General features: G+C 39.1%; 1 protein-coding gene across 1 annotated transcript in view; it reads left to right on the forward strand.

Annotated features, from left to right (window-relative positions):
* Positions 1–9,055, forward strand: part of TRANK1 (tetratricopeptide repeat and ankyrin repeat containing 1) — a 54,812-nt gene extending 45,757 nt beyond the window's left edge. Inside the window, exons 21-24 of the mRNA XM_030445422.1 lie at positions 860–1,005; positions 2,273–5,322; positions 6,900–7,001; positions 8,187–9,055. Coding sequence (XP_030301282.1) covers positions 860–1,005; positions 2,273–5,322; positions 6,900–7,001; positions 8,187–8,299 — 3,411 coding nt within the window. The 3' untranslated portion in view covers positions 8,300–9,055. The remainder of the gene's footprint in view (positions 1–859; positions 1,006–2,272; positions 5,323–6,899; positions 7,002–8,186) is intronic.
* Positions 9,056–13,224: the final 4,169 nt, after the last annotated feature.

Consider the following 13,224-nt stretch of genomic DNA (forward strand, 5'->3'; position numbering starts at 1 on the left):
CTTCTTACCACTTTCTTTTTCCTTCAGCTTTTTTCCCCTCTCATGTTATTCATAAGTTAATCACATTTTTCTGTGACATGGTATTAGCTGATCTAGAACATCTCTTTAAGCTGGGCAGTTCAAGAGGAAACATTTCTCACCGAATAGCCAGACGAGGAATGGAGAGGGCAGTGATGCAGTTATGCAGTCTAGGTTCATTTCTTTGGCATTCCTCAAACGTCACCATCAGTCTTTTCTACTTTGCAGTGGAAAGTTAATTAATGACTGACTTCGTGAAACTTAAGGTGTTACTTCTTTCAGTACTCTGATGCTGTTGAAACTTCACTGATAACAGACATCTAAATGGAACCTAGAACCCTGCAAGGGTTCAATAATGTACTAACAATTTTCTAAGTGTATGAGGATATTTTTTTTTTTTTATTTGCAGAGCATTTCAACTAAACGCAAAGTAATTGTTCTGAGCTATTTAAAGTTTAAAATACAAGGTTAGGGTTCCCATTCTTCATCCATAACTTTAAATTTAATCCTGTTGATATGGAGAAATTTGCAAGTCAACAGAAGAGTGTGTGGTTTTTTTTAACAAAGCCAGGTGAATAAGAAGCATTTTGGAAATCCTGTGTAATATCCTTAATTTTATATTCAGTTTCTTCAGAGACAAATATTTTGAAGGTTTTTACAGATCTGTTCAGTTTTAATGGTTACTTTCATGTGCATTTGATTACATTCATATACTTTGATTACATTTTATTATGTGTGCTTCTCTGACACACCTACATGATGGAATTACTAAATCTATTCTAGTCATGTAGTTTTGACTGGCTACAGCACTTCAGTTTAATCACTGATTTCTGCATTGCAGATGAAAGATGCTGCTGTTTACTACCAGAAAAGCCAGTGCTACAAAGAAGCATGTGAATGTTACGAACAGATTGAGAAGTTTGATTTGGCAATTAAAATGTATTGTCAGGAAGAACTCTATGAAGAAGCAGCAAAGGCAGTTGAAAGGTATGTCCTCCAAGAAGGTATTGGAATATAATTCTCTTTCCCATTTCCAAATTCAACATTGTACAGGGTGGCTCACCATCAGTTTTTTCACAAGAGTTTTGGCTGGTGACTTTGTTTTATGTGAAGTTAGAATTTTGTCAGAATTCTCACTTGGATAATAATAATAACATGGGGAAAGCATTCTCTTGAATTCACAGCTAGAACAGTGACTGGCTTCATTTTCCTGGGAATTTTTTCCAGTGTGTATTACTAGTCATGTAATTTCTTCTTCAGCCAGTACTCTGAACCAGATTTTCATGGTAAATGGGACATACACATTTCATAAGAGCACTAAATTATTCTCTCTTAAAAGTGAAATTGTCATAGATTTAGCTACTTAGTCGCTGACTTCTATAGATTAGATATTATATATTTGGTTATATAATGCATTAGGCATTGTGGCAAATGGACAAGTTGTCCCTTTGACAGATTCTTGTTCCCAGTCTCTGAGATAAACTTTTCCATACTATCTCTCCCTGTGCTGGCTCAGGGCAGTTAAGAAGTACCTCACACTATGGTTGAAAAAACTGAATTTATTAGTATCTCGTTGACAGAACTTTGCATCTAGCACCATCTCTGTGACCTATTAGCACATTCTTGCATAAATAGTTCATTTATTTGCCATACTTTTCATTACATCTAAATTGATTGATGACTTTTAAAGAATATATACACCAATTAGGACTCCTTCAAGGTCTACAGTTACACGCTTTCACTGAAGTCCTTTGTGATGTATCTTTAATAATGGCAACTGTTTTTAGAAAGACTAAAGCTTGTTTCATGTGTAGAGATAGTCTGATAAAAAAGTTTAAGCATTAAAGTCATGTTACCAACTAACATTTTTTAAAAATCAACCTCTCCAAATCATTCATACAAATTCATCAGCATAGGTACCAGAATTTGCACTCCCACATTTATCATAAGAAAGATGATAATGAAAGGTTAATGATGGTTTACTCACGCATCAGGAAAAAAATTACTCATTGTCAGCATGCAGAAGAGAATACTTCTGCAAGACTGGCTTAGAGAATATCTTAATATTCACATCAACCAATGATAATTAATAACTGAGACATGTATCACTTGAAATAGGTGGCCTTTTTGAACGAAGGGCTTCTGGGGGCAGCTCTTTGTTTAATGTTTTGGAGGCTTTTTAAAAAGGCAGTGCTTTTTGTCTAAGTTACTCATCTATGATAGTAAACTGTTTCTATTTTATCTGTTATTTCAGATATGAAGAGATGTTAAATGCAAGAGGACAAACGGTTTCTAAACTCTCATGTACATCAAATCAGTTGTATTTGGAAGCAGCTGCGAAGTACCTGAGAATGAACAGAACTGAGGAAATGATAGGAGTCCTCTCAAAACTTGACATAGAGGATCAGCTGGAGTTTCTGAAGTCTCGTGGATGCTTGCGCCAAGCAGCAGACTTACTAAAAAGGGAAGGTCGAGAGGAAGAAGCTGCAAAGTTAATGAAACAACATGGTTTTGCTCTGGAAGCAGCCAACCTCACAGCTATAAAAGAGTTTCGTGCATCGTGTTTGCTCGCTGCAGCACGAGCTGGTGTGAATCGCTGTTCACAGTCAAACCTGGCAGACCTGGAAGTCATCCTAAGAGAAGCTCTTGAACTTTGTGAACAAACCAAGCAAAAGTCTGGCATTGCTGAGGCTGTGTTTTTGCAAGGAGCTCTGAAGGCAGACTTCAAGAAGTTGAGCAGATCATGCAATCAGTTCCTATCTCTGAATCATTCTGCTGGGGCAGTTGAAGCTCTCTTTGAATTATCTCGCTGCAGTGCTCCCAGCCAGGATGTCCTTTCTCTGGCAACTCATGGCTTAAGGGCCCTTCTCAGCCTGGTCAGGGCTTTGAAGAAAGCAGCCACCAATGCAGAGAAGGATATGGTGAAGTTATGCTTTGCCTATTTTGGGATTGTCCCAACAGGTGACAGTTGCCAGGTGTCTCAAAGTGAAGCTGAACCCATTCTTGAGTTTTTGCCAAGTCTAAAAGAGAAGAAGGCAAAAGGTGATTTCTCAGTAAACACAGAAGAGGTAAAATCAGCTTTGACACAGCACTTGTTTGGCAGGTTTTGCTCTATCACCCATGAGTTACTGAACAAGCGTTACCCTGATATCTGTATGAAGTTCATTGTTGGCTTGACCTGTGAAGATAACTCCTGCGAGGGTTATCATAGGCCTTTGTTTCGCCATGAAGCAAAGACAATACTACAGTGTAAAATGCACCTGGTGGCAGTACATGGACTGCTATTGGAAGCCATGCGCACTTTCCCCAAAGAGCTACTGAATCAGTGCAAAAACTCTTACATCTGGACTGCTGACAAAGACATACCATGTACAGCCCTCCTAGAAATGTTTTTTCCTAATCATTTTCATTTGAGAGTACTGTCTGAGAACCCAGTGGCATGCAAAGAAATACTGAAATTCAGTAACATTATTTCCAAACCCTGTAGATCAGTGTTGAATGAGTACATCACATTGAACTTTAAAAATGAAGACACTGCAGCCAGAAGAGAATCAACTGACTTGTGGCTAAGGGTCATGCAAGTTTTCATCTTATCTTCAGGATATCCTCAAGAGTTTGAAAAACTTCTTTTTAAGGAAGAGGACGATTATAACAAAGAGCTAAACTTCATTTTGTCAAAAGCAAAAAACTCTGCAACGAGTTATGGCCAAGGAGGAAAGGTCCAAAGAATAGAAGGCAGACACGGTATGTTGCTACCTGACAAAAATGTCGAAAATGCAGGGAGAACGCATTTGTGCTTCATTCGACTTCTTGAAAATTCCTTTGAGCAATTCTATGTTCATAAGAACCCAGAAAACTGTAAATGGTTTTTTTTCCGTTTTATGAATGTTATCATCAAGAAACACGCAAAATTCCTGATTCCAAGCATAGGAAATACTGTGATGTTGTTGGAATTCCAGTATATTATCTGTTGTGCTGTCCTGATGCGCCTCTGCAAGAACATTACTCTCTGCTTTCCCAAGAGTTACATTGCTCTCATTCATTATTGGGAGTTTTTGTTGAGAAGCGAGGACAGTAACAAAGACACGTTTTCAATTATACAGGAGTATAGGCCAAAGGATGCATATACATCTATACAGAATTTCAGACATCATCTCTGTTATCTAGCAGAAGTTCTGTGTGGAGTTCATGGAAATTTCAATGTCCTTCTGGATGCTTTCATGAATCTTGATTGCATAACTTCAGGGGAGGCTGAGAGAACTGTAGTGCTGTGCTTAGTGATGTTACTGAATGCTGACCAGGTGCAGAGTTCTAATCATAGATCCCTCTTAGGCCACCAATTCCCTGAAATCAAAGAAGTGCTGAAATTGATAAGAAAAGACTATCCCTCTAAAATGCCTAGAAGATTGCTAAGGGTCGTGGAGAAAGTGAGTGATGCTACGCATGTAAGAGAAATTGCTACAGGCCTGCAAGAGCTCCTGACAGAGCGAGATGACGAACAGCTGGTTGACTGCCGATGGCGATGGGACTCTGCCTACACTCAGGGGCATCCACCCATACGGGGCATCCTGTATGAAAAAATAAACCTTGACAGATTCATGGCCTCTTTGGAGAAGACAGAATATGTTAATGAGCTAGAAAATGAACTTGGAAGGGTTCATTGCTTAGAGGACCAGAAAGATCCCCTGGAAGTCATTGCACTCAGTAAGCAGCAGAAGCAAGAGCAGAAAGCATCTGCTCAACGCCAGCTGCGTCGTGTCTTCCATTTTGTTTCTCTGTGTATGAAGTGGAAAAGGAAGGCTTGCTCCAAAGCTGAGCCTGTTGCAATGGAAGGAGAGGAATTCTTATCAGAGATCTTCAAAAAGGCAGATATTGACCAAACCCAGTGTGACCTCTGTGGAGTCAAATTTATTCAGAACTCTGAGAACTATTTCAGCCAGACAGAGGAGGCCGACACTTCTGAAGCTGTGACACCAACAGAGGCTGGTGGGGAAGAAAAGTTTCACGCAGAAGGAAATGAAATTTCTGTAGGCTGCGAGGCTTACATAGAGCACAGAAACACAGATGAACACAGGAATAATAATGATGCCTACAAATATTATGCCAATTTTTTCAGAAGACAGATTGATCCAATTATACTTGATGGTCTGAAAGTGGTGGATGCAATTAAGGAAAAGACTTACACCCAAGACTATTTAGCATATAAAGAAGGCTCCAACTTACACCAGATTAAAATCAGAGAGAGTATTAAGAAGATTTCAGATTCAGTAGAGGAAATCTATGAGAAAAAAGCCTGGGTTAAAGGTAGGACCTTTTCAGTTTTGTTTTAAACAGTTTAGTATGTCATTTGAGGCCAAACTTCTAGACCTGACACCCCACTATTTGAAAATCTTAATGTGGTCAAGAGAAAGGTATTTCCAGGTATTTTAAGTAGCTGAGAAAATGAGACAGTTAAGCACATTAGCAAATATATTTTCACTTCTTCCAAACACAAAGTAATGCATCAGATAATACAGCTAAAGTGAATAGTGGTGAATTTTAGTTAGCAGTAAAGTGAATTTTGACTACATGATCAGACATGTTGAGTTCTTTCAATTTTTACAGATGTAAAGCAGTTTGTTACATGAGACCAGGTAATCTTTACTAATTTTTCTGTTTCTTTGGAACTAGAAACTTACTGAGATCTGCCAGCAGGAGTAATGTGGATATGCAGGAGCAGCGTGTTAGGAGTACTTGGAGTCTTTGGTTAAGGATATCTCTGAGTAGTTTGCACTTGAATTTGTAATTTTGCTAGGGCTGAACAAAAGTGGGTTCTTAGCTACAAACCTGTGGGGTGTCAGGCACTCAAAAACAACCCTGCTATTATGAAGTCCAGTCAGTTACGGTGCTCAAGAGACACGTACTTCGATATTTCATTCCCCTCCCCCCTCAAATATGCTTAAATCAGTATTCTGTGCTAAATTTTGCAAGCAAAATTGAATCACTGAATGAGTGGCCTAGGAGCAAAATTGTTTGGGGTACTTGCTGTGGGGAAGTGACATCTTAAATCAAAACGTTACTGGCTTTAGTTGTAGAAATCCACCAACCCTGCCAAGTTGTCACTTTGCCTGTGATGTCTGACAGTAATGAGGAACTGTAACATTTGATGTGTTCATCAGCCCTGATCAGTAAAATATGTTTAATTTGTGGGTTGTGGTCTTCATGTGTAAGCTTAATCTTTAGTCCTGCTGGAAAGCTTTTACATATGGATGAAGTCCATAAAGTTTTGCTTATGTTTTAGTTAGCTTTCTGCTTAATGAACCATGATAGTGTTGAATATTGTATAGTAGACCTAATTAGGTAATAGTTGATTTTGTTATGACAATTGTTTGATGAATGATACCTTGTTCTTCCACTCAGTGAAAATATATTTAAAGAAATTATATGCCTTTGAGCTTGCTCGTCCCTCACTTTGTAACAAGCATTTTTAACTCCTTAATGATGCAGTTAAGCAAGAACTGCAACATCTTGGATTTGTTGTGTTTGGCTTATATAATTCCAGAAGGGTAATGAAAGCCAGGAACTTCAATACCCAGAAACATATAAACCAGAGTGCTTTCAGGAGTTTCAGGTATACCTTAAAAGGGACAACCTTAAAAGGGACAGAACAAGGACAGAGCTGCTCCTCTGGTAGTGCTAGTAATGTTGATTTGGAATAGAGAGTATTACATGCAGCATCTTCATCCCCAGTACAGAATTTGCCTGGATATGGTGACTGAGATTTCATGCTTTGAGGTATCATACAGCACAGCTCTGTGTAACCTCATTTTGTGCCTGGTATTTAGCTGATGTTCATCTCTCAGTCAGTGTTTTCACTGACTGTTAATTGCACTCCATTTCAGCTGAAGAAATAATAACCAAACATGCCGACAAATTGTTTGCCACCATTGACGAGGCTTCTAAGTGGCTGAAGAAAATGGACTCCCATATGATAAAAGAAGAAGGTATGTTTCTAAATTACACAGATTTCTATGCCCCCTAGAGGACACTGGTCCTTAGTGGTCTCTTAGCATCACTTGAGTCCCCAGGTCAGCAGTGTTGTGGATATTCACTTACCATCTAGGCAACGAGAAAAGGGCACCTCCAGAGGGGAACTCTGGAACAAGCATGAGTTAGCCAGTCTTTCCTTAGTGGCTCTTTAAAACAGAGCATGAGTCTTGCAGCTGGTTATAGGGTGGCCAAAATGGAGCAAAACTCCTCTGGCCCTCCTGGATCCCAACTTGCATAAAGCATCTGCATGTGCACACAGGCAGACACAGATCCACACGTAACTGTGGCTATAGTGCAGTCTTCAGGATAGAAACTTGGGCAAGGGGAACAGAAAAGAAGCTAACTTCATTTTAAGTTGTAAGGCAGTGCTGTTTCTTAACTCTGCTGCAGCAGGGAGTTTATGGGCAGTGTGGATCACAGTTCTTGAAAACCAGCTGCCTAGCAAAACTAATCCTCAGGTTGCTTTTAAGAGTTCTGTGGAAAAAGTTGGTTTCTTTCTGTTCTCACTTCTGTTTCAATTGGTTTCACACCTAAAGTAGCATATCACACGGTCTGCTGCATCACAGACTTCTGAGGATAGGTTGAAGATTTCATTGTGCCTACCTCTATGTTTAGCTTTAAATATGTATTTAGGTGGTGGGATTGCAGCAGTTGCATGGAAAGGCAGCAAGGAAGTGATCAGGCTTACAAATTGCATGACATGTAAAGCATTAAAGTAGATGTGTGTTAGAAAATTTGATTGTGAATTAAGCCTTGTGTTACATTCCTGTTTCAAGAAAGATACAGTTAGTAAGATTACCTGGGAGCTCTCACAGTCTCTCTTTGAAGTTGCTCTGCTGAAACAGAGCCTTGCAATTGGAGAGACAAACTTCTTTAAAAAGGCAAAATCAGTAACAGTAGAAAGAGATTTTCAGTGTAAAAATTAATTACTAGTGCAGCAAGTATCTTAGCAGTCTGCTTCCTGGTGGAGCTCTTAAGCACATTGTAATGTTGAGCCAAATACTTCTTAAACATGAGTACACATATATTGAAGGCATATTGCTGACAAATAAAATAGCAATGACATAGCTTGTCATACTACTAAGAGGACAATGTGTTGGGGTTTTCCATTCTGCATTAATTTCTTGTTTTTAATACAGGCTTTGCGCATGATGGAGACTTGGAAAATGAAGAGGAAGATGAAAGCAAAGCTTTTGAAGAACTTGTCTGTAAAAAACGTGCAAGAAAAAAAGGAAAACGTGGGAGAATATAATTATAAAAATATGCAGATTGCTGCCCTATCTTGTTAACAATCTAATTTTAGAATTTAAGAATAGTTGAAAAATAGCGGGATGGGACCAGAAATGGGAAGAGTCTGAGGAAAAAACAACATGCTATAATTTTTTAATCACTTGTATTGTGTCAGAATAATGAACTATAATGTGATGATAAAATTTTTAAGAACTGGGACAGGACAAATTTCTTTCAAACTTCTGTGCTATCTTCAAAGTTAACAAAAAAACCAAAGAAACAAACAAGTAGGAAAAAAAAATGTTTCTGCCTTATCTCAGGGGTATGTTTCTAGTCAGTCTTTTTTTTTTTCCCCTATTATTTACATCATCACTCTTCTGAGCTGGAATATTCTGAAAAATAGAAGGGTAATTTCTCTGATTTTTAAGAGGTTTTAATCAGTGTTTGTAAGCCTGCTGTGTTATGAGTCTTTGTCTAGAAATTTTTGGTCTTCAGGTGAGGTACTTACAATATCTGTTTTCTATTTTTATAGGCAAAACCAGCAATTTCTAAAGACATTCATGTTTTTTACAGTGTACATACTTTTAATTAGATATAAAAGTTTTGAATTGTCTGTTTGATCAAGTTTTGATACAAACTTTTCTGTAAATATTGAAATATGTAATCTTGCTTTAAAAGAGTGCTACACATTTTAAGTGTTTTGTAAGCTTTAATTGGTAGAAGGCTTTTTGTGATGTATAATAATGTTTTTATAAAACCTGTAAGATTTTAAAAATCATTTCATCTTGTTTTGTTTTTTTAATGCTTTCTGAAAACCCTATGTCACTGATGGCATGAATGAGATTTACAGACTGGGTCCAGAGTATCAGTTCATACTCATACTCTGGGATTTCAGTGTCTCCAACATACTGTAGTGTCCTTTAACAACATATTTTACCATTGCAAGGTAAACATAATCAGTTACAGTATTATTTAGTTGTTGAAATATTTTTTCTTGAAAGGGGAGCCACTTTGTATACATAACACATTGTTTCAATAATTACCTTTTGCCAAGAACTTAAGCTTTATTATGCTCAGTGTCACGGAAAAGGGACATGCTACGTGGGTAAAACCAAACCTGTAGAATGGAGCAGAGTGGGCAGCAGTAATAGTTATGTATGGCTTTGTAATTGCTGTTGTCTGCTAGAAGGCTCTTTATGAACTGCTTTGCATTAAAGAAGCCTTGTTGCTCAAAGCACTTTAAAATCATACACTGTTGAAATGTAATTTCAGTGATAGAAATCAAGAATTATTGAGAATTAGATCATTAGTGGAACTTCTTTGGCTTTGTTTTCTGTTATGATGTGTGTATTGCATTTTTGATTACCCCAAGAAACTGTCCTGATAATTTTTTGGATTGTGTACTTACATTTGTGGCAGTAAATGCTACCTAATCTTTGTAAGGATAACTACAATTTAAAAATTCTTGCTGGCCAGAATTTGAAGACCTAGAGATCATACTTTAAGAGGAAAATTAAGCTTTGAACACATTATTGCAAAACACCAAGCAAAGAGAAAACAAGAAGTAAGAACAGAAGTTATATTGTATTAGTAACTTCATCATGCCGGGTCCTGCACTTTGGCCACAACAACACCATGGGGAGCTCCAGGCTGGGCACAGAGTGGTTGGAGAGCAGCCAGGCAGAGAGGGACCTGGGAGTCTGGATTGACAGGAAGCTGAACATGAGCCAGCAGTGTGCCCAGGTAGCCAAGAAGGCCAATGGCATCCTGGCCTTTATCAGGAACAGCGTGGCCAGCAGGTCCAGGGAAGGGATTCTGCCCCTGTACTCGGCCCTGGTGAGGCCACAGCTTGAGTCCTGTGTCCAGTTCTGGGCCCCCTCAGTTTAGGAAGGATATCGAGGTCCTGGAGCAGGTCCAAAGGAGGGTAACCAAGCTGGTGAAGGGACTCGAGCACAGACCCTATGAGGAGAGGCTGAGGGAGCTGGGGCTGTTCAGCCTGGAGAAGAGGAGACTCAGGGGAGACCTCATCACTCTCTACAACTCCCTGAAAGGAGGTTGGAGCCAAATGGGGGTTGGTCTCTTTTCCCAGGCAACTCTCAGCAAGACAAGAGGGCATGGTCTTAAGTTGTGCCAGGGGAGGTTTAGGTTGGATATTAGAAAGAATTTCTTTACAGAGAGGGTGATCAGGCATTGGAATGGGCTGCCCAGGGAAGTAGTGGATTCTCCATCCCTGGAGATATTTACAAAGAGACTGGATGTGGCACTCAGTGCCATGGGCTGGTAACCGCAGCAGTAGTGGATCAAGGGTTGGACTTGATGATCTCTGAGGTCCCTTCCAATCCAGTCAATTCTATGATTCTATTCTATGATCTCTGGTACCATTCTTTGGTGCAGGGGCCTATGGTCCTTGCTGTGGTTCAGTACAAAGCATTGGTCACGCTCTGACTTTGCATCAGCACTTCCAGACAGAACTTGCTTCAATAGCATGTGAAATAGTGACCACTGGCCAAAATTACTGGCAAGTGAAATTTCAGGACTCATGGTTTCAGAGCTATAGTAGGCCAAGATGTCATTAATGTTCAAGTGGAGATGAGAAATCTAAGTTGCATCTCCATCCAATGTTAGAGCTTAAAAGGTTTTTCCCCAATGATGGTATGCATAAATAAACATAAAGCTGAGAGGCTCTGGTGATCTGAAATAGTGTTTCAGATGTCAAGGTCAAAGTGACATTACCTTTAAGGGAAAGAATGCTGTTTCACAGCCCATCCCCATAGTGATGAGGCTACTCCTGCCCTTTTCTACATTAAATGGTGATATAAATGTTGCTTCCATAACTCCATCATAACTCCATCGGTTTTTTGAGTTGAAAAATTCTAGGACAAATGGTGCTTTGCAATCTTACATGATAGTTTTTCACTATCATGTAAGTGCTTGGGTAAGTTAGTAGTGCTGTTACATTTGTTTGAACCGTGATTATCAGGTAGATACGAAGCATACAAATACTTTGTTGCAACAAATCATGCAGAACCATGTTTTCCACAGTTCCTAGATAAAATATGGTCAAGTTTCCTCAAAGATGTGCTTTGAGCAGCTAACGAAGAAATCTTGGCTGGAGACCTGACACAAAGGGATCAAGTTGAAGTGAGTAAGTAATGAAAATGTCACTATAAATGTGTCTGCTGTTCAAGCTGATGCTATTCAGACAAGATTAAACACCAGCTGATAGGAAGGAATTTCCCAATGTTTCATTCACAGTTCCTCAGCACTCTTCACTTTGGCTGGAGGAGTCACTGGTGTTTAGAAAAGGAAATAACCTGTAGTACAATGAGCTGTACCTGTGAGCTGGGCCATTTAGAGCTCTGTCCTCTCAGCAGTCTTCATTTTAGGGGGAGAGAAAATAAATTTGAGTTGTTGTGCAGAATATTTTTTGTGTTGGGAATTAAAATTAGATAGCTGTTTGTTACCAAAATGAATATGGGTGTGGAGTGAGGAGAATTTTGGCTATTTCTACCATCAGCCTTCAGGACATAAGTCCTTCATGCCCTCACCTGGCCCATTTTGTGTTGTCTGTGTTCAGAAATAGCCATCTCTGCCTGGTTTTGTTGGAGGATCTTTTTGAAGCTGTTATGGCTTGTGAGTCATCAAGCTGAAGATGCCAAATCTACAGTAAGCAGTGTTTTGGGGACCTAGGTTTGACAGCCTCAGGATCTCTTGAGCTGCTGTCAAGATTGACTCAAGCTTGTCTAAGGATGGAGTCACCACTTGGAACTGTGGGTTGCCATTCTGAAACTGGAAAACATTCCCTTCTAGGTGTAATGAGCATGAACTGTAATCACCTGGTTATGTAGTGTGGGCCTTTAACTGGCATCAGTGATGCATCTGCTTTTCTAGTTGAAGCCTTTTGATAGAAGCAGCTGAAGCACAATCTGAAGAAGCTGCATCCTTACAGAAGAAAGGACAAAAATCTTTCCCAATTCAAAGCTGTAGTGTAGACATCCATCTCTGTATTCTTGCTAACAAAAAATTTGGGATAGAGAGAGGAGAAAATACTACTTACTGATGTTTGTCTTCCAGTCATCCCTGTTTGGTACTCATAATGCAAAGATTACTAAAAACTAGATGGAAATGTGGAGTAAAGATACCTACCTACCTAGACTGACTGACAGGCAATTGTACATAATTGGGAAGGACAGAGCCTTTTACCATTCCAACTCAAAATTAAGTCCAAAACATTACAAACAATTATGTAAGCTGCAATATGCAGAATAAGAATGAAGTTGGGAGGTTTTACCTCAATGATAAATGAGGCAATAGCTCCCTTTTTTCATCTAATTGCTCTTTTGCTTTCTCTTTAAACAGTTTCTCAAGTCCAGTCCATGAAATCTGGACTAGAATACTGTCTGAACACAGGTTTTTAGTTACACGTGGTGGATTATCGTGTATTTATGGCCAGAATCCTTCCCCACTCCTCACTGTTCCAATTCCACAGATTTAGAAGCATTGCACACTGGCTTAAAACCAAATTATTATGTTGTATGTTTAATGAATTTTGATGCTTTCTACATACCTTTGTTTCCTGAATCTTTTAGATAGGCTCCAGCCAAACCTAGTAGTCCTCCCTAGCCAGGGGTGCTCAGCTTACTGCTTTCTTTCAAAGAAACAGAAAATCTGAAATGAGCTCTTTCTTCCAGGAATCAGGTATTAAAGCAAAATACCAATTAGTCACAAGACTCCGGAATAAACCTCAAAATCTGGAAATAATGAGGCGTATGACTGAATTGGACTATTTGTGACTAGGAAAAGAGAAAGGAAAATAGTATTTATTATTGTATATCCTCTGTGCTGTAAGAGGTAGGGTGGAGGTGATCAGCAGTGAACACCATGTGGGCTTTTATAGCAGGTTTTTAGGCAGCACCTAATAAACCTCTGTAGAAGCCTCTTCTTACA

This window comes from Calypte anna, chromosome 2 (genome assembly GCF_003957555.1).
Source record: "Calypte anna isolate BGI_N300 chromosome 2, bCalAnn1_v1.p, whole genome shotgun sequence".
Taxonomy (NCBI): domain Eukaryota; kingdom Metazoa; phylum Chordata; class Aves; order Apodiformes; family Trochilidae; genus Calypte; species Calypte anna.